We start from the raw sequence: 26,702 nt of genomic DNA, 5'->3' as shown, positions 1-26,702 counted from the left end.
AAAGAAACAAAAATGAAACACAAGAATAGGTAGTATTTACCTCTTCTCTGCCCTTAGATGAAGAGACAATATAGGACCTGGGAATCCTGATTATGCCTCTTTCAGATATAAAAATTTCCGAGGTAAACTACATGTCTTAATGATTTTACAAATTTCAAGATGTCTTTAATAAAGTGTGGTGTTGAAGAGCCTACATTTGTATGCTTTGGTTCTCCACTTTGGCCTTACTTTTCCAAATATGTAGGGTGTTAAAATAACTGTTTACATGTTACTGAACTTTAAATGCCTGCCTGTGAAGTTTTAATCCATTATTGCCATGTCGGAGAAGGTAAGTAGTAAAACATTGCTGATTGTGAATGGTCTGGTTTGCTACTGTGAAGAAGTTTTTTCCTTGAAGTGTGTGGGACAGACTGCAAGGAAAAAGGTCACCTGTATTGGTCTTCAGAGTTAAAATGATAGGAGAAGTTCCTAGAATTAGCTGATTAGTGACTGCAGTGAGTGGGATTACTGAATCCTTTCCCTCTCTTCTGTGTCACTTCTCCCAGTTACCCTTGTGCCCCTGTACTTGTAACAGCTCACAGGGAATTTGCAATGTGTGAAAAGTTCTTCACCATCTGGACACATTTAATACTTCCTCTTGTTGCCTTTTAAAATGTACTTGTTTTGTTATCAGAAAAAAAAAAAAAACTTAAAGAAGTAATGTGTCATACTTGCCATCCATATGTTTAGAAAAATGATAAAAATTATCTCAAAAAATAGTGTATTCATTTTACCTGCCATGTATTCTCCTGCTTGTATTTCCTCTGTCTTTCCATTTTGCACATGACAGCAAAGATGCGTTATCTTTAATCCACGTTGAACTCAAACATTTTTCTCATGTAGTGTATAATTACATTCTTTCTTTTTTACTCATAGTTATTTGAAATATGTTGTTACTGTGAAGAAGACAGTATAGTTTTAGCTTTAATTGTGTATTAAGTAGTTAGAAACCTCCGAGAAAACTCTGCCAAGTTTTTGCATTACTGTAATTCTACTGGCAATTGAGAAGAGTTACAAAAACTGTTAAATAAAAGCCTAAGAATTAAAATCTTATTGAGCCAATTTTCATGCATTCCACACCAGTTAAAGTCTCATGATTTGGGTATATAAATATGAGAAATGAATCAAAATAATCATGTTGGGATTTTTTTGCCATGTTAGGTTCCTATGTCAAGGTAATTTTGTGTGAAAATGATCGTAAGTGACAATTAACTAATTTAGATTCTGTCCCTTTGTAGAAATACATAACCCATTCATATGAACCAAGATTAAGAGCTTTAACATCTTGTTAAAATAGGACAGGTACACAAATACTTGAATCTAAATTACTGTGTTACAAATGATATCTGATTTATTTACTGTCTCCTACAATGAGACAGGGAGACAACCAGCCATTTTAATGATAAATATGTAATCTAAAATGCTTTTGGTGGCATCATACACCATTAACAAGCATGTATTTTGGTACAATTTCAAACTCAAACTAATAATTAATTTAACAGGCCTGAAACATGTCTTTCAATTTTATCAGCTCCCTAAAACTGAATTAACTCCTACCTGAAGTAGGATGAGGAGCAGGACCTACAATGCTGTATGTTCAAACATATGTTTGAATCTTTTCTATTTGTCAATGTGTCATTCTTACAAGACCATCATTTTGTATCCTTCGGTAATGGGAGAACAGAAAAAATTCAAAGCAGTGTGTGCTTCTGTTACTAATTCACTTTTATGGTCTAGATAATTATTTGACTTTAAAGCCTCTGATCTTAAGATAAAAACTAGAGAATCAAGATCACGAGAATGGCACTTTATAGTTTTAAAGAATATTTCTTTGCAATAGTGAATAAATCTTGAAATGAAAGATACATTTATCTTAATGAATCAGGAACCAGTAGGATGAATAAAAAAAAATCTAGTTGTTTTTTAGTTTTTTTAAAAAAGCTTCCTTTGATTTAACATTTATATTGCTTTATTTGTGAGAATATGATTTATTGCATGTTACAAAAATTACCTTAGGTGAAAGTCTTTTTCCTGTTAAGGTCAGAAGTGTTGCCTTCAATTTCAACAGAGCTAAAATTTCACCTCTAAAGTTCAGTTTCACTGCGTAAGTTTATGCAGTAACAGTCATTTCTCTGTAACAGGAAACTTAAAATCCTCATAGCCGAGAAAATGAGCACGATATTTTGGAAGGAAGAAACATCAAATCTTCCTGCTTCAGGAAGAGTACAGAAGCGTTTCAACATTTCAGCTTTTCTTGTTACAGGGAAGGATGGAAGAACCAAACATAGCTTTTAAATTCTGCCTTGCTTTACAATGAAACAGGGCTTTAAGGCTGCTTCGCCCATAAAGAAATGAAAGAAAAAGAAAAGAGGTACAGATGAAAGAGAAAACTGCGACCACTTGAGGAGCTTCTCTCAAGCTCTTAGAAATAAAGGGCCGTGATCAAAAGAAGCCCTAATAACTAATTTTGAGTCACCCTCATAGTGAACAGGTAGAACGTGTTAAATGATTTTGCAGGTTCCATTTGCACAGTAACTGTATTTCATGTGATGTGTCATAAGTTGTAATATAAACTCAAACCCACAAGTTTAGCGTCTCTGACCAACCCATTTGGCAATTCTGTCTTTGGGAAATATGAGGGAGAAACGTGCACTAGTATTTAGTAGGTGTATGTTGAAGGAAGAGACAAGGGAACTCAAGTTTGCCATTAGTGAGAAAGATCGGGAATAAGAACAACGTGCTAGGTGGAAATAAACTATCTTATGGCCTATGTATAAAGCCGTAAATCTCTCAAAAACACCCTGATACTTTTAAATATAAATGCTGAACTTGACCTTTGGAGGACTTTAGATACTTTTGATAGTTTTCATATTTTGTAAGTTTACAAAATGGAAATAGTTGTATGAAGTGGTTATTAGTTTACTTGTAGATGTCAAAATTAGTTATGGTCCAATAAGTGTGCAGGTTGTTATTAATTTTTGTGAAGAGTGAAAACTACATCTGGATTTATAATGGAACAGCTTTTAAGCTATTGCTTTCTAGTGGTTATTTCACTTTAAATTGCAAAACAGTTTTATGTGTGTAGGCTCTTAATTTAAGCTGATTTTTACATAATTTTTGGTGGTTTGGGGAAGAATATTTTGTATTTGGGAATTTTTTGTTTTATCTTTACTCTTTCTAAGGATTTTGGGGGAGGATGAGGAGAGAATGTGGAGGAATGTGGTTTCTTCTACTGGTCAGTGTTTTCTGAGTAGGGGAAAATGATACACTGACTTCTAGTCTGGAGTGCTCAGTCTTCCTCATTTAAGTTGTGGCATTTTATAAACCTAATAATCATTTTTAATGTGGGCTATATCTTAAATGGTTTGGAACTTGGTATGTAAATTTGTCTTCAGTTAGAACATGTAACTTTGTTAGGAAAACTGAAAAAAAGACTGAAAAACACTTAAGAAAAAGTCAGGCACTGAATATGCCATTGTTATGTAGGCAGGCTAATTATTTCTAATGTTATGGTTTTATTTAATTTGTATTTAGTCTGAAACAATACAACATTAGCTCAAGTCTCATCTATATGTCTGTTGGTCTGAAGTCATAATTTATTAAAATGTCTGCACCACTCTGTTTCTCCCCAAAACTATTAACTTTTCAGTTCTGCATCATGCCTAGCCTGTTTTTTCTTCCTCAGACTCACTAGAGCAGAAGTTGAGAAGCCTCTCACAAGGAAGGGGTCTAACCCCAGCATCATAGTTTCTTTTTCTCCTATTCCATCTCCTGAGCTCAGTGAACACTGCTATATTCTGTCCAAATTGCAGCGGAAGACAGGTTGAGAGATAAAATCCATCCATCCAGATAAAAGAAAGAACCAAATATTTTGGGCAAATGCCCAAAGCATTGGACTAGTAATTAAGAAAAAAGGAAAAAAAAAAAAAAAAAAAAAAAAAAAAGAATTATGAGAACAAAAATATGAAATGCTTCTCCAAAAAACATATTTAATGCTTCCTTGAAATCTATACTGTGCTTTACATATCCATACATAGCTTTACAGATAAGGTGAGATTTAGGCACTACAGTGAGATGCTGTGTGCTCTGTCTACACATATTTAGAAACTTTCTCTCTCAAGGAGAGCTTGGAATAAGGGGACCCAGACACAGAAATAATCTATATTTAATTAAAAAAAAAAATAAAATCCAGCTATCTAGTGAGATTAAAGACTACTTATTTTTAACTTTGAACAAGTGAGTGGTGCCTGTGAATTTACTGAGAGTGCTCACAAAGCAGTAGGTTGCTAAGATGAGCAGAACATCTGTATTTGCAGAGGTAATGTTGAGAACACAGGTTTGAATTTGCGACTTGTGCTTCCATCCCCATTTTCTAGTGATTATGTAGATAATTTGGATCAGAGTGAATAGATTAGAAACTAGCCTGTAGCATCTGTGAGATTAACATCTATTGTTAGTAAGTGCTTCAGCCATGTATCAAGATCACAGGGAAAAATAACTGCTTGTGCTGGAATAGGAGATAATAAGCATCATGGAGACAGGCAAAGAGGGAAAGTAAGTGGCAGTAATCAAGATATAAAACAGTGAGATCTTGGATAAATTTTTGGCACTCTGGGTAAAACCTAGAGAGGGTTTTGGGGATTACTCAGTACATTTGTACATTCTTTTAACATGAAAAACATGTTTCCGTTACTTTTTATTAGTAGGAACAGAAAAGAAAATGGTGGAAATGAGCTATCTTTTAATATATGGTAGTAAGTACTTCAGCTAAGGCTCTGATTAGACCTTGCATGTAAAATTATGTTGTTATTGATAAATCAGCAGTGCTATTCAATAATTCTATTTTTATTTAAAAAACTGATTTTAACAGGGGTGACTTCTGTAAAGGAGCAGAATTTTTCCAAGGTCAATTCAAATGAATGTACCTACTGTTTCAGAAATGAGAGGAATGTGAATCCATTCTTAAATGCTAATTTGGACATCCTTCCATTGCTTTATTGTGTGTAACCTAGATGGATCATGAATATTTAAATTATTACGACACTTTGCTTTGATAACTAACAGTGAATTTTTCTACTATCTGTCATGCAAGTATGGCAGTAGGAAATAGTAACCATGATTTACTTTGCCCTTTGGATATAAAAAAGAATGTTTTCAAAGAACACAAGACGAATATGGAATCTGTTCTATCCATTTTGGACATTAAAATAAAATTTAAAATCAAATAAGGTAGTTTTTGCAAAATACTTGCTACTGCTTTATGTTAGAACTTTTCTGGCATGTTTACAAGTTGCACAGAGCAGCTATACTCATTCATGGACTGATGATATTAGAAGAAGAAGAAAATAAAGTATATGTATCAAAGAAAGAGAATTAACAAGTCTTGTTTCATTTTCCATCAACCATGTAGAACATAAGCGCATTATCAAAGCAGGGAGGATTTTCTGTTTCTACTGTACAGACCTATTGCAGTGTACTTTGTCCTGAAACATTGGGAAGGTTAGTAGAATAATTGTGACTTTCTGTTTATGTCTGTCCCTGGCTTGGAGAAGTGTTCCTAAGTTTTACATAATGCTATGATTTATCTCTTAATTTGACCTGTATGGTTTATTTTGCTCATAAAATAAGAACTACTGAAAGTCTGCTGTTGAGACTACAGTTAGCAATGTGTACCTCTATGGCGGGAATTTTATCAGAAATGGAGATACAAAGCAAAATTCTGATAACTTTACTTATTTGAATTTGACTTTGGCTATTGACTTCCAATACTGAGTCTGGAAGGAGGGGAGAGCTTGTGTGAGATGAGTAAGATCAGCTCAGCGCAAGAATATTTGCCTGAAAGGAAAAGGGGAATTTTAAAGCCTGAATAAATATGCACATGAGTGATCAGAATTATATTTCTATTTTGTGCTTTACTGAACTGAACAGTTGAGAAAATTGCACCTCTATGATAAAAAAAAAAAAAAAAAAAAAAAAAAAAAGTCAAATTCCAATTCATGGGTAGTCATAACACTGAGAAGACTAATTAAGAAATGAAATAGTCTTCTTTTTCTTGAACACCTGAAGTGTGACTTTTCTATATTTTTCTAAATAAACATCATCTGACTAAGGTATTTAATATTAGTAGTACAGAAAGATTCAATAGATGCTCAATTTTGGATGAAGATGAAACACTAGGTGAAAAAAATGCACTAGGATAACATTTGAATTGTACAGCTTAGAGAGCAGGAGTCTTCTGGCTTTTGAATACGTTTTTGCCTGGCTTATGCTACACACACACACACTTTACATACTTTATATAGTATAATATATATATATATACACACACACCGGTATATATTGTACTGTGTACTATATGTTATATACACAATCTAGTGTATGTATATCCTATATATATATTACCTGCATAATACTGGTAATATTAAATATGTATTATTATTTCAAATAAGTTTTGAAAACTTTTGTCTGTTTTTGCCAGAAGGCATTTACCTAGCAATTTTTTTATCAGTAGAATTGAGAGAGTGTTTCATTGGAGTTTGTTTTTATTGACCTAGAGCTTTCTAAAACAACGTCTCTTGCTTGTTAGTTTGTTTATTTGTTTTTCATGCAGTCCCCAGGTAAGAATGATCTTGAGGATCACATTCTTTCAGGTCAACTTACTAAAAATGGAACATGCTCCTACTACTGGTTGCCTTTAGAGTTGTAGAAAGAGAATTAATTTTTCTGAGAGAACATCAACAGAATGAAGATTACACAAGCAGATGCTGTTGTTAGTGGTGTTCAGCTTAAAACATTGATATGTCATTTCACCGAATTTTATAAAATCTCTTCAGGTTAGTTTGGATACTGTTACATGGACCGAAAAATGATCGAATGACTGTGAACAAAAGATTTTGAAAAATGGTTCTGCCTCAGTTGCCAAATGTGTGATGTGGTGCTTGTAATAAATGTAACTCCTGTCCAGACCTTGGAAGTCTCTCAGAGTTCTGTTGGGACAACTGATGCAGAAATTAGATCCACAGACCCTTTTTTCTTGATTGATATTTCAAGGATGGAACTTGCTATGCTTGCTGGATGACTGCATTGAGCTGACTTGCAGAAAAAGAGAAAGTAGTTGTGCAGTTGCTGAAACAGAGAATTTTTCTGTTTTAATCATATTTGATTAAGAAGAGTCTGTACAAAATTAAAAGCAAAGATTTAATATATTTTTAATTAGAAACATAACACTTATTTCAGTTTTAATTACAGTTGCCTAGGCACAATACTCGCTGAAAGATGAATAGAATCTATCTGGGAAAATACGAAAGAAATGTGGTTGTTCCTAGGAGAAAAACCTCAGCTCGCTCTTGTAAAATCTCTAGCACGCAAGCCATTTTTTAATTTAGATATTTTCTTTGTATAACAGAATGTGTAGGAGGAGACTTCTCTTGCTATTTCAGATGTGTTTGACCTCTTCCTCTTTTCTTCCAAACATCACAAAAATATTTTTTTAGAGTTATTTTCAGACACCTCTTTCATGTAGTTGCTCAGCTTGGATTGCCTCTTCCATGATTATTGACTTCATTACCATAAGGTGCAGTGATTTGTATAGACAGCTGTGTGTCCATATGACTACTGAAAAGCATACTGAAATATAAGAGACCAAGTGAAATAGAAATCACTGTCAATCATCAATCTCTGTACTTGTCCTAATCAGAAAACTGTCTAACTGAATGATTTCTAAATACAGTTCTTACTCAACTTAACGTATCGATTTACTACACTTCTTTTATTACAGTTTTTGATTCTTTTTTTTTAGTAGCCAGCAAAGTTGAAATTGTTTGCTGCATTTAAGATCACATATCAGTAAAACTATAGATGGCTATTTATCAAATACTTGCTGTGACTGCCCGTGAGATATGGGAAATTCAATTAGTTCCAACCTGATAAGTCAAAATATATCTGATTAATCAAAATAAGCTCTTGTATTATGACCATACAGAAAGTATCAGGTATTTTCACTTAAGAAAGCATTATAAAATGACTGACACTAGGAGAAGCCATTCTTATTACCACCCAAACTCTAATACCACCTTCCCATGAAAAGCCCTCCTTTTCAGCATCCCTAGAGGAAATTGAATTTTAGTAGTGTGAAATTCCTCCTGTTTATAACTGTTACAAACTTAAATTTCTTTAAATTTTTTTGCTGTCATATTTTCTCCCTCCTAAAGTCATATAATTTATTAAATAAACCTTTTAGAGTCAATTTGTAGATGAGGAATTTCTTTAACTCTCAACTATTACCATTCTGTGTTCTGTTGATACTTTTTTTTTTTTTTTTTTAAAGCTGTAAGGCTAGGTTCTGATGCTTGTAATCTTAAGTATTTAACTGATTGCTGATGTCCAAACATTACTAATAGTCCTGTTCTTGTTCCTCTCTCTTTGCTTGTCTTCTTTCCCTCCAGATTTTGCCATAGAAAAAAGTGTGCCGCCATTATGTATACCTGTTTTCTTCTGTAATGAATCTGTTACTCATTGCTGGTCCAAGGTTTACTCCAAGATTGTGGCCATTATGCACGTTTGACCATTATGCACTTGACTGCTATATTTAAGACAAAACTGTGTTACATTTATTTTTGTTGATAAGATACCTTAAAAGGTGGAGAGAATGGCTGAGTGCATGATGCAGTCTAACTGAGTGTGAGTTGAAGGGTTTTGTACAGTGGCAACTTAGTGAAATGACAGTCTTGTTATTTTGCAAGTAGACATCTATAACTTGAAAAAAACAAAATGGATGAGTTAAAAGATGCCTGTGTTGCCGAACTGGCATAGTTTTTTACAATTCTGTTAGACAAAAGTTGCCCTAAAGCTATTATAGCTGGCAGCAGTTAGAATATTTTAGAGGTTTGCAGGAGTTGGGGCTTCAACAGCAACATTTTTTCTGTGACATGATTTCAGAAAAAAGATTTTTCCTTGACTTTTCCCTTTATCTTGATATTGTTTCACTGTTCTGACAGCTCCTTTACTCATTGGCAACTATGCCAGAGGAGATTTAGTAATGCTGTTGGGAATGAGCATGTTCCATAGATAACTCAGGTTTCAAGGACAAAAAGAAGTGACTTAAAATAGACCTTGCAAACAATTCATTCAGAAATACACTACCTAACAGCAATCAAGGTTTGGGTTGAAAAGTGTATGTTTCCACATGTTAGTGTTTATTTGCTGATTTTTGCAGTGTTTGGTGAGAGGGTACAGTTTGTTCTCATTTTCATTGTGCCAGTAGCTCTCGTGCAGCTAGAGGAAATTATTAATGTGCGTTCAGAAAAGCTATTAACGGTTTTGTTGTTGCTTATTTAATTACAGTTCATTTTATGTTAATCTGTTTTCTATTTTTTCATTTTCTTTCTCTTTATTCTTCCTCTAGATTCTACCAAGAAAATTAAGGATGTCTTGGAAGAATTTCATGGCAGTGGAGTGCTAGCAAAATATAATCCTGAAGGGGTAATTCTTCTTTCTTCAATGGTCAAAAATGGTGGGAAAAATATTTATAAGTGTCGTATCAAATTTAAGCATTTAGAAAAAGAAGGTTATTTATACTACTTGAAGTAATTGTGACTGTTTGAAAATAAAGATATGTATATTTTGAAGAACTAAAAGTTTATGACATCACATCCTGCAGAACTGTTGAATAATTTACACAGACAATTTGTTTTCTTAAAATGGAAATAACTGTTATAGTAAATTTAATGTACTTCCCAATTGTTTTAACGATTAAGATATTAAGATTTTCAGAAGTTAGAAAAGGACAATGTGTTCAGTTAGGATTTCTTCTTAAATTCTGCTTCTCATAAGTGTTTTCTGAGAAGCATAACACTTTCTCATGTTATAAAGCAAAGAATTTTGCAGAAGGGAAACATGCATGTGCGCACTGTGGCTACAGATTCACTCCTAGAGCAAATATTCTATTTCATCTGGTAGAAAAAGCTAGATTGTGTTCTTCCAATACTCTCGATTGCAATGTGTATCTGGTTAACACATCCATAAAGTGTTATTCAAAATGTAGCTAAGTAAAAATGTATTTCTGTAATGTTCCTTATTATGCTTGCATTGTGTGAAATGTAAAACAGAAGAATGAACTAACCATTATGAAAATGACTTGAGCTTTTATTCAGGGTGTAAAAGATGAGAATTGTCGTCAAGTAAGCCAGTTATAACCCAAAGATTGGGTTTGATTGGGATTGAAAGATTGAAATATTGTTTGACCTTTTGAACTTAGTACAACATAATATTGAGTATTTTACTCAATTTCTCTTTTCAATTTTTCGTTTATTTTCCAAGGAAAGTATTTCATACCTCATTGAACTAGTATGTGTTATCTTATAAATCATCATTTTAAATCTCCATTATTTTACTTAAGCAGTAAATTTTTTTCGAAAAATGTGAAATGTTAATTTACAAACTCAGAGCCTACCTTTTTTTTTTTTTTTTTTTTTTTTTTTTTTGGCTTCTGCAGCATTCTTTGTGTCCCTAATGTACATTGTAAAATTGTCTTAAAAGTTTCTTAATTATTATTCACGTTTTTCTCTTGAAACTGTTCACTTTTCACTTTCCATACAAGTTTTCAGTTTTGTAAAATACACACTTTTAAAGTACAAACTAATTGTGTATTTATGAATATATTTAAATAACAGACATCTTGTAGGTAATACACATTTATGAAACTATCAAGATTTGTATACAACAAGTCAGTATTTAAAGTGGTGTGATTAAGCCCTTTTAATAGTCATCTCTCCAATTTGGGGGAATGCGGAGATTGAGTCATGGCAAAAAGCGAGCAGTACGGGCACCTGTGACAGCTGCTCTGACTGAAGCCAAGTGGATGTGGCAAAATCTATGCAAAGTTGGAATAAGCAGACACAGCCGGTCCCGAGCAGAGTCCACATATCTGTACAACACTTCCCATTCTGTTCTTCATTTCACAACCGTTTGCATGTAGCACCCTACTGATGCCCTGAAGCAGCTCAGGGGCAAAGGGAGCAGTGCAGCACCCAAGCAAATAAGCCGGATGGGAGGCTGGAAAGGGAGGAGAGAAAGGAAACCCAACTCCTTACAGTGGCTCCACTGTCTTCAGCAGGGGTATTGGTGTACTCAGCACCGCTCGGGGTTGCCCATGTTTGACCCAGGCTGGTCCCAACAGCTCTTGCATTTTGCTGTTTAGCTCTCAAAATTTAGAGAGAGCAGCAAAAGGAAAATACGGCTAGCAGTAAAGCTGGTTTGGATTCAGTAGGATTTATTAGCTCGGGTTTCGTGACATAAACTGCTGAACTGGAGGCAGAGTAGCCGAGATTACTTTCTTTGCAGCTGAGTGAATAATCCAAGGCAGACTGAACTGCCCTTGCACAGAGCACGGGTGTCTGTATTTCTGGCATTCATTCAGCCTGCTACCTCGATAAGCTCTTTACAAGATGATTTGAGAGCTGGTTGTGTCTGATCAGATGAGGTCTCCCTGTGCTGGATGTACTATTTAACTAAGGTAATTACTACCTGAAAAATTAAAAGAAAGTCTTAGAGTGTTTTAGTATTGGCAACATGAGATATCCAAGATATAAAGCTCCAACTGAAATCAGTCATGATGCAGCTTTCCTCTTCCGTGCTTTATAGATAACATTTTGAATTGTTAAGCATCCAACATTTTGTTTTGTAGGAGATACCAGCATGTTTCCATTTTATCTCATTATTTCCTAGATCATTATCTCATAATCACTTCAAATGTTTTTCCAGTGTTATCAATAATCTGCGAAAAAGCTATGTCAGTTTTTCGACTAACAAATGTGGAACACAGGGCTATGCCAGCTAGTTTTGCACTGTGATGTATTTCTATTCTTAAGAAAAAGGCTTAAAAATTGCTTGTTTCAGGCTTCTCCCTGCTTAAAGGGCTCAGGAATTTATACCCTGCTATTGCTTCTGTATTGCGTTTTTTTATCACAAGCAGATTTAATGGGACAGAAATAGCTAAAGAAAAGCTATGGATATTCAAAGCTTGTAACGTGAAACCATCTGACTTGTTTTTCTGTTATCTTATATCTAGTTGAGTGAATGATTTTTGAGCTTAGTGGGAATAGTGAAGCTGATTATCAGAAGGTCATCCAGTCTGGGGAGTTTATTTGTGGAGCTGGCAGTGTTACTTTTACTCTCTGCTAGCTTTCAGTGTAAGGAAGATGACTAAAACTGTAAAACCTAATGAACCTCTGCCTCCTGCCTCTTTGTGTGTATGTGTGTGTCACTGTTAACATATGTAATTAAGACTGGATTTTACACCTCATGTAAGATTTACAGGTAAATTAAGATCAACCTGCTGGAATATGTGATTTATAAATAGGTGTCTCAATCATTTGCGATTTATCTACATTTATTAATTTCAATCATTTTATTTGGTGGAGAGCACTGAATAGGCTAGCAAAAGTTAAGGAAGTAGATTGAGCTAAAGACTGTATCCAGCTTGGGCAGTAAAAGCACATCTCTGTGTGCTTGCAGGCCTAGACTCTTGATCGAACAGCTGTTCTGGGGGATCTGTTGGAGTATACCACAATTTCTTGTGGACCTACTTAGCTACCCACCTACGTCTTTGGGGGTTAACCAGGGCACCAAGAGTGAGAATGGAAAGTGCTTGGAGGGGTCTCAGCCTGCAAGCAGTCAGGGTCCAGCCCAGGTCTGCACCTGGAGCTGGAGAGTACTCCCGAGTCCCGCAGCATGGGTGTGGGTAAAAATGCGCATGTGCAGAAAGTCCGGGAAGAGAAACACTTGCAAAAGGGTTATTACAGAGACTGCATGACGCAAGGCACATTTCGAGATCTCAGCTGCCCACGGAGGCCAAGCCCCAAACTTGGCGGAATATTTGCAGTCATGTTGCAATTACCTGCCTCCTTCAAATGATTTTTTGTGTTTCTGGAAGTAGTGCGGATTCTTTTGAGGAGTTTTCTCTAGGTGCTTCTGATTTCTAGAGGTTTTAGTTTCTTTAATTGGCTCTGTAGAAGTATGAAAGATACCCTTGGTAACTCCATTTTAGAAAAATCTGGTACAATCAATATAATTTGTACATAGTCTGCAACAGTATTTGTAATGTTAAGATAATACCTTTTACTGTAAAATATTTATAGCAGTTTGAGAATAATGGAGAATAATGTAGAAAGTTAGTTCAGTACTCAAAGTAAGCAGAAGTTACTAGAAATTGAAGCAGCATGTAGTGATAACTTCTAAGGCAGTGCTTACTAGTGTTTATCATTGTGTTCATTTTTTATTAAAATGTTTTGTTAACAATTCTTGACAATTTTTTTTAGTTTACACAAGGATGAAAGATGCAAACATTGTATTTACTTTCTTTTCCTTGGATATCTATCATTGCATGGTTAAAAATAAATTGTTTATACCGTGTAATTAATCAAAACAAGAATGCTGACTAGAACCATTTTCTTGGTGTCTGTGCCAATTCAAGAAAATGGAATATTTTGTGTTCTCTCTTAAACTTTATCTGCATCACTACTCTTTTAACTAAAGTAGTTCTATTATAAAAAGAGTCTCTGTGTTACTGTACTTCATTAATGTATGTATGTTTTTTCTTTCTTGCATGCATTACAGAAACAAGATATACTTAACCAAGTAAGTAGACTTGATATGACTTTTTGCTCCTTTTGTTATGTATAGGAGCAGTATTTTTTTATTATAGGATTTTATTAGAATGTTCATTTATGGGTAAGTATTGCATATTGCTATCCTATAAGATAATAGATAAATATTTAAAGCTGAGGCTGTGACCAAAGTTCATTCTCTTTATGCTGGCAAACTGTTCTTCACTAGATGCATTTCATTTGGGTTGTTGTAACAATCCATGATTTTACTAACATATTAATTCGGAGCAATATGAAAAATAAGTTAGTTAAAACAAGGTAATTAGCTAACTTCTACACTTGTCACAGAGAGATGTACTTACTAGTGAGATCTCAAATGTTTTGTTTTATTCTGAAGTGATAGACATCTGGGCAAAAATATTAGCTATCACTATTATGAATGTATAGTACCATTTATATGTACAAGGTTTTTTAAAAAAACATATTTTATATTTGATTGAGGTTTATAGTGTGTTTAAAACAAATTTTCTCTCATGTGAAAGCTTACAACCGTTACAAGAGAAAGGGTTAAAGGGTTCATCATCCACTCCAGGATACAACTGACTAGCTTAAATAGCCTAAAGAAAGGTTAAAAAATATTGAGAAAAAAGAGGAAAGTCAAGAAGGACGAGCCAAATGAACTATTTCTTCAAATGACCTAGTTATTCTTCCATTGTAGCAGAGAGGGATGAAAAAGCCTTTGCTCTGCTCTTTGGGAAGAGGCAGCTGGAGCATGAGAACAATCACAAAGTCGAGAGACTGAAAGGACTGAAAGTTTGGTAGGAGCTCCTCACGTGCTGGTGTCGGAGGCCTTTGAGCTCTTGGAGGTGTGCTACTGTGAGCAGTAACTCACTTCCTGCTTGTGAAAGTGCTCTTTTTTTCCTCAAGTAACCTATTACGAAAGTAATGTTGGTTAAAAGAGTGACTGCAGTGGGTTCTGAAAGGGGAGACATTCAGGTTAAAGCGGTGTTTTTAGGATCAGTCTTGGGACTAATCTGATTAGTTTCACTAATAACCTTGTAACAAAAAGCAGATGAATACTAGCGGAATGTGCTCACTAACCCGAATTTGAGAATTGTTTCCAAAATGGAGAAATGCCTGAAAATCAAACTGAAAAAGCTTGATGATCTTTTGGATTATAGAAAATAGAAACAAAATGAAAGGCGCTAGTGTACAGTACAGTGCAGCGTGCTGTGGGACCGGTGCTACTGGCAGATAGAGACCTGAGTGTGGTAGCTGATCACAAAATGATGACGAAGCATTGCTGTAGTTTGGTCATGGAGAAATATATTATTTGGGACATCGTAATAGTGTTCCTGTAGCCACGGGGGTCTGAGCAAGACAAGGCTTGCAGGGAAAGGTAGTATCTTTTGGACACATTGACTTAAGTGGAAAGTTAGTTAAACCTTCAAGCACAGAGAAATACAGATTAGAAGGCTTCTTGTACCTGTTTCCCCAGCTGTGTTACTCGATTTGGCAGAAGAGATTAATTTGCTGTGCAAACCTTGCTTTTCTATTATATATAAAGCAAAATATTTCTACTGCAGGCAAGCAAGTTTCTTAATGACCCAGTTTTTACTAATATATGTCCCACATGCAAGAAGTGTGAACTCAGCAAGGAATTAATTTATAGAAGAGTTAGTAGGATGAGGAGAATTATAAGAAATCTGTTATGTGGGAACATAAGCCTATCCCTCACTTGTAAGCAACTGAAGACTAAGAAAAGATGTTGTATTTTGCTAGCCATATTAAATGCTATCCTGGACATCCAGGAACAGAAAAAATGAGCATTCTGTGAATGGAAAGGCCTACCCTTCTTCTTCTTCTTTTTTTTTTTTTTTTTTGCTTTCTAGAGAGAATTTCTAGGGAACAGCTTCCTGGATACCTAGGGAGCCAGGAAGCCTGCCAGGCGGCAATGCTGGGCTGGCCGCCTGGTCTGTGAGCCCGCTTTCTGCGCAAAGCGCTGAGGGCACTGAGGAGATGTACTCTGATTTTTCAGGTACATCGATTTCTGCTGCATCCTCTTCAGTTTTGAACATTTAGGACCATTTTTAGTGGTCCTTCTGTCTCCTTTCTTCAGTCTGTGCTAACAAGTCCATCTCTTGCTCCTTTCCCCTCTTGACCTTAATCTTCCATTTTTATACTCATCTTCCTACTTTTTTTTTTGTTTGTTTGTTTATTTGTTTTTTGTTTTGGGCTGCGTATTACCTTACATTTGTGGGGCCTGATACCACTGTCACTTACATGTTATCTACTGTTACTGTTATTGTCATCATTTCTGAGGTGATAACTTATTTCCAATTTGCAACAGATATTGTTTCAAACTATTTTAAAAGAAGGAGAATACAGAATTTAAAACATAGAAAGAATATGCTTCTTAACACTAAAGCTTTTTTAAAAAGAAAACTTTCCAAGCATAGGAACAGAAAAATGTTATGTAGGGTCACACTGGTGTCTAAAATTCTTTAGTTTTAACATTTTATTTGAAGAGTGACAGACTACTTGACATTTCAGCTCTTCTAACAGCATGAAAACATAACATAAATATGATGCCAAATATGGATAGTACTGTGTTTCAAAGTATGAAATATAAAATTCTCTTTTTTTTCATAGTAATGTGAAATACTAACAAATTTATCCTTTTTTAGAGTGAACTAAAAACAAATTCCTTGAGAAAGGACTTGCTTCAGTATGCTACTTAATTTTTACATTGGCATTAATGAATATATAAAGTTGATGCATTTCAGTTCAAACATAGATGCAACGATATGATGTTTATACATGAATTAGGAGTTAGAGCAAGTTATTAGTTGTTTCTGGTAGATTTCATAATATTTAGCGTTGAATTTTAATTTAATTTTATTTGCAATAAAATATGAGAAACAAAAAATTCAGGTAAGATAGTATGATTTCTCTTTGTCCATCCTTTCTCCAAGTTTTTTGGTAGTAGTTTTGTGCTGATAAGGATTGCAGTTTATTATTAAGATCTAATACATATAGCTAACACTCCTAATAATTAGCATAAAACCATTGCTGAGGTGGTCAATGTGGAATATGCAAATGATGCAGTCATACTAGTCTAAGTCCTACAAGGTATATTGCATATTCAGGAAAAAAAGTGATTGCAGAGAAAAATATCTGTAAGGAAAGAGAAGTGGCTGCTGCTCTGTTCACTGGTAATCACATCTTAAGACATAGCCATATTTAAATATCACTGTGCTTGTGGTAGAAAAGCAGGTGAGTGAACCCATTCATTGGGATAGAATAGAACTATTTACTTCCACCTTGCATGTAACATGCACTCTGAAGTCATTTTACTAATTAAGAATTTTATAGGCTATGCGCCTAACTGCTTTCTAAGAGACAGGAAACAAGGGTTTCTCTCCCTCTAGTCTCTCACAAATACAAAGATGATGATGAAAGATGGTTGCAATTTCCCCTTCTGTTTGGGTTTTCAAACTGCCTTTTGCAAGATGGGTTTCTAGAAAGATGTCCTCATGGCTATTAGATTCAAACCACTTAAAATGAATTCGGGGAGAAGTAAATTAAAGTTCCAGAGCTTGAAGTTCCCAGGAAGTATTGCAGATTGACCTTCCCTCCCCGCTCCCACCTTGAGAGATTTTTTTGTATTGATAAGTCTGTAACATCTCGTGGCTGACTGTTGGAAACTGGCCAAACGTAGCGTTGTCGTAGAGTTACTAAATATTTCACAGTTGTTTATGGCAGAATGCATTAAGAATATAATAGTCGTGACATCAACACACATTTTACTTGTCTCATTATTGTTTTATTACCCTGTGCCTTCTGTCAATCACTGCATTCTTGAATTCATGCTATGAAAGCAGCAGAGGAGAGGTTTTTGCCTGGTGTGTACTTTCTCTTTCTTTTTGACAAACAAAATCACATAAAGATGTTTTCTTAAAACAAATTCATATTGAAATTCTGTATTCCATTTATAACAGTAAGGATATGTCAAATGGATGCTTTATTGGTACTATATTCCTTTTTTAATTTACATCCTGTTTGTACCAGTGGACTAATAAAGGACCATCCAGAGCTACAGACCTTTGTGCTACCTGTTCAGACACACAGCAAACCTAGTTTATTTTTTCTTTAAAGGTTATTATCTAGAAATTACAGACAGTTACTAGACTCCTGAACAGCCTAATGTTCATTAATGTCTGGCTTACATCTTTAAATGTATTTAATTTAATATAGGTTTACTCAGGCTGAATTAGTAAATTCTAGTTAAGTGCTTTATGCAGAATATTTAATTATTACCTTTTTTGTTTGTTTTTCATTTTGCAGTATGATATATTATATTCTACTTTGCTTTTATGATAATGGCTGCTCTTACAGTTAATTAACTTGCATGGTGGCATGTTGATGGTGTTTATCAAACTGTATAAATAAACAAAATGGAAAAAAAAAATCCTAATCATAAATTATTGCAGTAATTGGGCGAAAAATGGAGGTGACTTGGAGTCCTCTTGTGCAACACACATATTGCTGAAAACATTGGTCTATAAATATATATAATTGGGCTGATGATGGTGCTCTCAAATTTATCACTTTCTAAGCTAAGCTACAGTTTTAAATTCTGATGAGACAAACCCAAATTTAGCTTGACTAACACAGCTTCACTTTCCTAAAGGCGGTAAATTTGTGCCAATAGTGTGAAGTGGATATAAATTGCTGCCAGTGAGAATGGGACATTTCAAACCTTCTTGAGCTGCTGAGAATGACTATTCCAAGTGAAAGATCCAATCATGTAGGCTCAGATTATGTTAAATACTAGCAAACCATTTATCCATGAATTGCAATATTATGAAAGTTTGTCAACGTGCACCTTTCAAAACTTTTGAAGGAGGAGGAATGCACAAGGACTGTACACATGATTTACTCATACATTATTTTTCTTACAAGAAGTATTGTAACAAATGTTTTCTTTAAAGGGTAGCCAAAAGACAACATCTGTGAAACTTTCAACAAGCAGGGAAGATCAGTATGGTTAAAACACAAGGGAATGCTACTGATATGGAATGCTTTTAGATAAATGGTTCTTGTTAATTTTAGCCAATTATGAAAATGGCAGTTCAGCCAAGTTCATCAGTAGATTTTTTAACTATCTTCACAAGCAGGTAAATTGTTTGATTCAGCCAAAACTTTTCTCAGAATTAACTTCTCTTCATTTTTTTTCTACTATTTAGTTGGTTTTAGTCTGAGGCAGGCTTTCTACCCCATTTTTCCTAACTTTTGTAGTACTTGTAACTCTCAGCTGTCGCATGCTGTTGTCCCCATTGTAAGATAAGTGCTGCTCACTCTGTTAGTATGCAACAATTTATGTACATTTCTTTAATGTTATTCATTGATAGTATACATAAATAGGACTATGGCAGGTAATCCATTAAAGATTCCTTCTGAAAGTATGTCCCTTAGCACTCTTTCTTTTAGAAAAATCTTTGTGTAGTAAGTATATGCATTTATGTGTGTAGTACACATGGACTACACACATAGTACTAGTACACTAGTACTAACACACGTGTAATCACGTGTTAAAGAAAACCTGCTGGTAGAAGTTTTTTTCTTACTTGGATGTTAGACTGGGATAAGACTGCTGTTGTTGATAAAGACATTTCACATTCATTTTAGTAATTAGCATCAATTTATAACATGAAACATAACAGTACAGCATCAAGGTTATGTTGAAAAGTCTAGTTATTGCATAAAAATTGAGCCTTCCATTTCCTTCTAGGTTGTTCTCTTGTTTGTTTGATTCAGGCAGCAATTTTTCATATGTTGGATCTATATAACTTATTTCAAAAGAGTTAATTAAGGAGACCCCTACACAAACAAAAAATAATTCAGAGCTATTACTATCAGTAGATTAATACTGATTATGCTGTACATTTTTGGCAGCAGTTGGAGTTGGCAGCATTATTTAAAAAGTAATTAATTGAAAATTGCATTTAAACGTAATTCTTTTTCCATTAACTCTGAAATGTTCTTTTTAATGATTGAAAACGATGTTTCATGAAAGTGTGCTGGAACATGGACTTTTTCTTCCTCTCTTACATTCTGTTCACAGGATGATGAAAACTGTGACTTATGTTGAAATATTTTGTACAAAATTAGAAGAACAAAAAGACCAAAGAGAATGTGTTATTTTGAAAGAATTCTCAGTGGAGATTAATTCCAAATACCAGATCATGCCTTATTTCCATTTATATGACCAATGTCATGGGGAGGAATAAAGGGAGTTAATCACGCTCCACACCCTAGCCCATCCACAATTGTAGCTCTTTTGTCAAGAGGTTATTGTAAGTTTTTGGTTTTGTTTTTTTCTTTTACAGTTTCTGAGGAGATGGAAAGTGGAGTAGTAAAGCTTCTCTGCTTTTCTTATACATATCAGCCACTAAAATTTCTTGTTGCATTTACTCCAGCTGGGAAAATATAGGAGGTAATTAGACCTCCTCTATGGCAGTTTGGCTTCAGGGTAAATCTTGATTAACAAAAGCTGTTATTTATTTGTTTGTTTGTTCTGATTAAATTATCCATTCTCTTCAAATGACTAACATGGTAGGAGGTAAAATATTACATACTGTAATTAAAAACTTTTAATAGTTTTCATTAAAGTACATTCTACCGCATGCAAAATTTGCATTACTAGTATATCCTATTTTTCACTAAGAAACAGTTTTGCATATACTCAGTATCACAGTATATAAAGTTATTATGTCTGTACCATATGGAGTTTGGTGTACTTTAGCACAGTTGGAAATACATATTTCTTCATGATATGGACACATCTGTCTTGATCTTGTATTTCTGTGTGCTGTAAGTAATGCAAAGGAACAAATTGTAAAATAGCACAGGTTAGTTGCAGTAGGAGAAAGGGAGTAGCTAAATACCCAGAGTGTGAATTTTTTTTATCTCACTAATCCCTAGCCTCTGCCCAACACGTGCATCAGTTCTTCTCTATGAGGTGGAGAACAAGAGATGAGTTGCTGTATATAATATACATTCCTTCTCCTATAATCACATCTGTAGTTATGTTTCATACCAGTCTAAAATGAGCAATTTAAGGGCTATTAACTCCTGGGTGCCCCACAGAGGGGTGGGGAGAAAGCTTAACTGGTTTCGAGGAGCCAATAACTGTATGGATGCTTCATAGCTTGTAAGGAATAAGAGCCAAGTGAAAACTGCTGACATTGTGTCAAACTGTTGGCTTGCAGTTTTCCTGTGCATTCTTGCTTATGAACCGTGTGGTCCCATGCACAAGTTTCTCAGCTCCCATCATTCCAGTTTTGACTACAAAACCAATATGTTCTGGGAAATTTTGTGACATCCACCAGTCTTAAGAAAGTAGAATGCAACGTAGTTGTATGCAGATGAGCAGTTGACTGAGATTGTTCCTTCTCAATGTGCAGCAGGGGATGAGCAGAGCTTTTGCTTCAGACTGTGGAAAGGAGGACGGACTTGCATTGTCTGCAAAGAGAAGGGAATTTATAGAGGTGGTCCTATGCTTTCGGTTAGCCAGGATACATCTCGATGCATTTGATTCTCCCTCTGGCAGCCATCCTTCTGTCTAAACAGAATCAAGTATTTAAGACATCTCTATAGAGTCTTGTACCATACTGATACAAGATACATCAGTATCATACTGATGCGGCTGAGCATCCCTCCCATTTTTAGGTGAATATTGGTCTATATAAAAGTGTTATATTAAATTTTAAAAGCCTAAAATCCTTTAAAAAATTATCTTTGAGCTTTCTGCAAGCACTATGCATACTCATAGTTTCACTTTCAATACTGCTATTGGGGGAAACCAGTTCTCCAATTCCTGTTTTTCCTGGGGTTCAGGGAAACTTGCTGTCTAGGAATTAGGACTAAATTAATGTAATGTATTTATGAGTAAGTGCTTGAGGAGAAACAAGACACTTACCTTAGTAACTGGACATTTTAAAACATATATAAAGGTAGACTGTACTTCATCTCTCCCCCCACCTCCATCCCACGTATTCTGGGAATCTAGAATTCAAGAGAAGCTGAAGAGTAGGAAGTTAACACTCTATGGCATTGGTGCAGAGTAGAAAGAGGTGTAAGGTGTATGCGTGGTTCAGTGGTATTAGTGAGCGAAAAAGCTTCTCAGCGCATATCTGAGTTGAATGGGATAACTGAAGAAATGTGCATACAGATATAATCTGTCAAAACACTGTAGAAGATAATGGTCCTTTTATTGTTGTTTTTTGTGGTACAGTGTTGCACACTATTTTGTTAACTTAAAGAGATTTTTAATACTTATATAAAATTAATTTTAGTATTTTTAAGTTGATCTCTTCAGAGTTGAGAATTTTTTTAGTCAATGTGATCAATGTCATCTCAAAAATTTTCTTGAAAAATACATTTTGTCCTTAAAACTGTGTTTTATTTGCCTTAGTTGCCAGGACTTCAATCCCTTGGTGATTTGCAGCTCTCTGCAGTCTAGATTCCTTAGTAACACTATTTCCAGTTCAATGATTGTTATGTATCGTTTTGTGTGCTTACTGTCACAGGATTTTGTGTGGTATGTTGAGAAGGATCCATACTAAATTAATGATCAGAAACTTGAGATGGGAAAGCAGAACAGAAACTAGGCTAACGGCTTTTCTACAGAATTGGCTTTTTAATGTATTAAGATTGAAAAACAGCAAAACTGCTTAGAATACTTGGCCAAAGCCATTAAGTTTTTTTTTTTTTTTTTTTTTTTTGTTTGTTTGTTTGTTTGTTTGTTTGTTTTTTCCAGGAACCTTTTGCAGTTGAGGAAGAGAAAATACAATTCTTTCTAGAAACATGTTTCCCTAAACATCTCTGTAGGATCCTGAGACCCTATGGAGGGATTTTCTTTTGGATCTTAGCTTAGTTCTTCCACTGAATTCAGAGCGGCACCTTAACTCAAAAGACTCCTCTTATATGCCCCATCATCATGTTCTGTGCCCTTAGATGTGGTTGAAGATCTCTCAAGAGTCCAGCTCTGGGATCTGTAGCCCATTTCGAGCCTTCCTGCGCTACTTACCCAGCTGTGCCTCCTTGGCCGCTGCTAGAATAGAGGAAAGGAATAGGGAATAAGATACAGCAGAGCCAGAGGTGCTAATGGGTTTGGAAGAAGGTTAAAAGTCACTGCAGTTTTCATGTCACCCCATGTGCTGGCCTGGCTCAGAGGTTGCTTCCCCCCATATTCTAGTTTGTTCATGAGTGGCATCCTCCCTCTTCTTCTCTCTCTCTCAGGATTTTCAGTTTAGGCAAAATAGGCACAATGTGGTATTACTACTTTCTGCAGCTGCTGCTATGTGTATAGCTAGTGTTGATTTAGTTTTATTTTACTTTATTTTGTAATGTCATTAGGACACTGTAACCAAGTTCCTTGAGTAACTGTTTCTTATTAACTTATTTCAAGGATATCATTATGAGGAAAACTCTTGGCCTAATTAATTCTGTTTTATCTTGGTTCTTAAAGGGCTATTTGAGGGCAGGAATTTTCTTTAAAGTGATGGGAGTTGGCATAGCAAATTCTAATTGTCTTTGTCTGTGGCTTCTTGTAAAGTGAAGGATGCCATAAGCGTCAGAGAAATTTCCATGCCATAATGGTTGAGTTTTGGTTCTTTAACAAGACAAATCAGTCAATCATCAGCTCAAACTGAAGAGCTGGGCAAATCAGTCAGTATACGCAGCATACCAGATGACATAAAGTCCCACAGATGTTGAATGGCCTCTGAAAAAAGCTATAATTGGTGTTTGCTTCATTGTTTTGTGTGTGTGTGTGTGTATACATATATATACATACCCACACATACACAAACACACATAAAAATATTTATGTATCGTATGTGAAATACATACATTAGTTTTGTTTCCTTTAGCAGAGGCCTAGATCCAAAATGAGGTGCTTCCACTCTGAATGAAGTTAGCACCTACCTTTGATATAGCAACTGAGAAACAAACAAACAAAAAATTTTGCTTAACCATTTTCAATAAAACATACTCAAGCACCTTAAATTCTTCGTGTGCCCAGAAGTGCTGCTGTAATGGCAAGTAACAGTTTTGCAAATAAACGTTTAATCATTCTTTGGAGTAGACCTACAGAGACCTCTTTATAAATTTTTTTTCTCCTCAGTGAATCTTCAGCTCTTTTCTGATGTTTAAATATCCTCTGTAAAAAGGGATGCAAGTTTGAATTTCCCCAAGCAAAGAGAGGAACTCAACCAAAGCATTGCACCCTGTGGGTGTATCCCAACCAGGAGATATTTGTGTAAATTGTGGGAAAAGCTGTCACTCCTTCTGTGCATTCAAAATGAAATGGTGGTCTCCACTGCACTTGGTGCACAGCATTTATTATTTTTTTCCTTAGACATTTTTTGTGAATGTGGAAAATGAGACCAAGTATCACGATTTAGTTAGCTATCCTGGTATGTATTCTGTACCTTAGATATGAGGTAAACAGTGAACACTTCAGTCCAATCAAGACCATAACAGCTTTATTCATGTTACAAAACAAGTTTGCGGGCACATTAAGAAGTTTAAGGCAGAAAGCTAAAGGGTTTATCTGATTTGAGTGCTTTATTGATTGGTAGCAGTTGACTTCAAGAGTCAGTCCTTCAGGATTCCGGTATGAACAAAGGCATCAGTATCATATTGAAATCCAGTTTCAGATGTATTTCTGAACTGTCCCATGTTGTTCTCATTAGATTGTAATTAGCTGCCTAGTTTTATAGTTACAAAAACGTATAAGGGATTCCTTAGTCTGTAAACTAAGGTCTACAGTGCTGTGAAGTAAAAGCCATGCCTCTTCTCAGTGCGTCTCTCAATGGGCACAACTAATAATGCACAAAAAACACCTTAGGATGCCTTTCTCCGTAAATCTGTCATCTTACGCATTTGGATGCATGGGGGCAAGTCCGGATACCTTCTTTCGGTATTCAGTCAATCATTTAGAACTGATTGTAAATGCTGGTTTGTTTCTACTTTTCAGTTTACAGTGCAGATCTGTCTGTGGGGAAGTTAAAGGAAAAAACTGTACCTGTGAATTAAATTCTTGTTGGCAGCTTGGGCTGGAATTAATTTTGAAATTTTATGGATGCTTAATTAAATGTTATGATTGTCTCTGACAAATTGTCACATAAGAAAGATGCATATTTTTAATTTGCCTCTGCCGTGAGTCATAGTGAATCCAGTTTAATGTTTGCTTCCAGAAAAGCTAAAAAGTTTAATGATTGACACACATATTTGCTGCAAAGAAATCAAAAATTAAAATTGCAGTTTTACTTGTGCCATCTGTCCTGTCTCCTTCCCTTTCTATCAAATTTAGATATATACCATGTTTTTGAATTTGAGGTAATTGGAATTGTTGCTAAATGGTGTAACTGGGAAATGATGTATTCCTTGTAAAATAGTAGTAAAACTAATATTATGTAGACATTATGCTTTAAATTAGATATTATAACTTGATGGTATTATTGAATGGGTATTTCTCTGAGCTGATACCAAGATGTTATATTACCAAATGAAGCTTTATAAGCGATAACTGTAAGAAACTTTACAAAGCTTTATAAAAGATTATAAGGAAGATTATAAAGATATATGTTGCAATAATGGTATGAAACAATAAGAAATGGAACTCTAGTACACTGGGCAAATTGGTTAATTAGGTATTGCAACATATAGAAAAGAAGAATCCATTTATGTCTGCTTAATATAGAAAAACCTCGCTTTCTGTGACCACAGGCATTTAGTAGATTTTTTTTTTATTTGAATTGAAGCTAAAACAGCATAGTGAGTATCCCTACCCCCGAAGATTTAGGCCAAATGGTCTGAAAGTTCTTTCATGTTCCTCTGGGTGGGAAATATTGTCTGCTTCAGCCAGGCCCTTTTGTGTGTCTCAGTCAGCTGAACCCCATTACCTTGAAAATACGAGATGTCCTGATATCCCTACACTTGTGATGGAAATCCCCCTTCACACTCATAATCTCTTGCAAAATGGATGGAGTAAATTGTATTTTGTCATTTTAATCATCACCAGTTTGCTTCATCCTTTCACAGTCTTCTCCTTTCACCTGGGAAACATCATGGAAAATGCCTTCTGAATTGCTATTTAAGAAGCTAAATCCTTCTTTCACAGGTTCATTTGAATTCAGCTGGAGCTTCTGAAAGCCAAGCAACTGCTGAAAACTAAGCAATTAGTATGCATGCTAATACGTATCAGTATATGTTATTCTGATATTATTAGTCTGAACTGGTTAATTAATGCTTCTGAATTAATTAACAGAAATAAATTATTTTACAACCATACCAAAATTTACTGAACTTTTCCTCTAAATAATTCTGATGTGGTAGTGAAGTCTTCTAAAAGGTATTATGGTCTGCATAGATGAGTGAGCATGATGCATGTCAGTGTGGAAAATTAATGACTTCTGCATTCCTTTTTTTCATCTATCTGTGGCTAAAGTCTTTTTGCTTACCAAAACATTGTGTGATTTCTGTGAAAAGTAGCTTAGGGTGGGCGAAATATATCCTCATAATTATCAGAGAAGAGAAAGGCTGGTTACTTAGCCATCTCAGAAAGGCAACTTGAGAACGGGGAAGGCAAACAATCTTTGCTGCTTGAAGAGGTGAATAGAAGCATCTTCACATTTTAGAACAGGGAAGTTCTATGAGAAAGGAAGTACTATATAATTTCAGAATAGAGAAGTATTCATGATACTGTGTGGTGTTGTTCTGCAAAACTTATTTTAAATTAGGATGGAGGTTCAGCAAATACTTTGCTTCTTTAAGTATTCTGTTTTAAATGAGCCATACTCAGTACTCAAGTAGGTGCTTGGTAATATTCTAGCATATTCAACACGAATCTTCTGTGCTTCTCATAGGATTTCTTTTAAGAAATTCTTCCATTCTCTGCCATTATGTAATGGCTTGTGTATATTACAGTGAGAGAGGGGGAAGAGAAAGAACTAAGACTAATTTAAAATGAGCCTTCTTTGAAGACTC

At 35.0% G+C, this 26,702-nt stretch overlaps 1 protein-coding gene across 6 annotated transcripts in view; it reads left to right on the top strand.

Moving 5' to 3' along the window:
• The window catches only part of DGKB (diacylglycerol kinase beta), a 323,266-nt gene that overhangs the window by 23,454 nt on the left and 273,110 nt on the right, over positions 1 to 26,702 (top strand). For 3 of the 6 annotated variants that reach the window (XM_062567784.1, XM_062567782.1, XM_062567786.1), the window contains exons 2-3: positions 9,443 to 9,519; positions 13,654 to 13,674. In XM_062567784.1, coding sequence (XP_062423768.1) covers positions 9,443 to 9,519; positions 13,654 to 13,674 — 98 coding nt within the window. The remainder of the gene's footprint in view (positions 1 to 9,442; positions 9,520 to 13,653; positions 13,675 to 26,702) is intronic. The other 3 variants (XM_062567785.1, XM_062567783.1, XM_062567787.1) reach the window with 1 other exon arrangement.

Source organism: Rhea pennata, chromosome 2, assembly GCF_028389875.1.
Source record: "Rhea pennata isolate bPtePen1 chromosome 2, bPtePen1.pri, whole genome shotgun sequence".
In the NCBI taxonomy this organism is placed as follows: Eukaryota; Metazoa; Chordata; class Aves; order Rheiformes; family Rheidae; genus Rhea; species Rhea pennata.
Note: the sequence above shows the minus strand (reverse complement) of the source record. Positions and strands in the feature narration are given on the sequence as shown.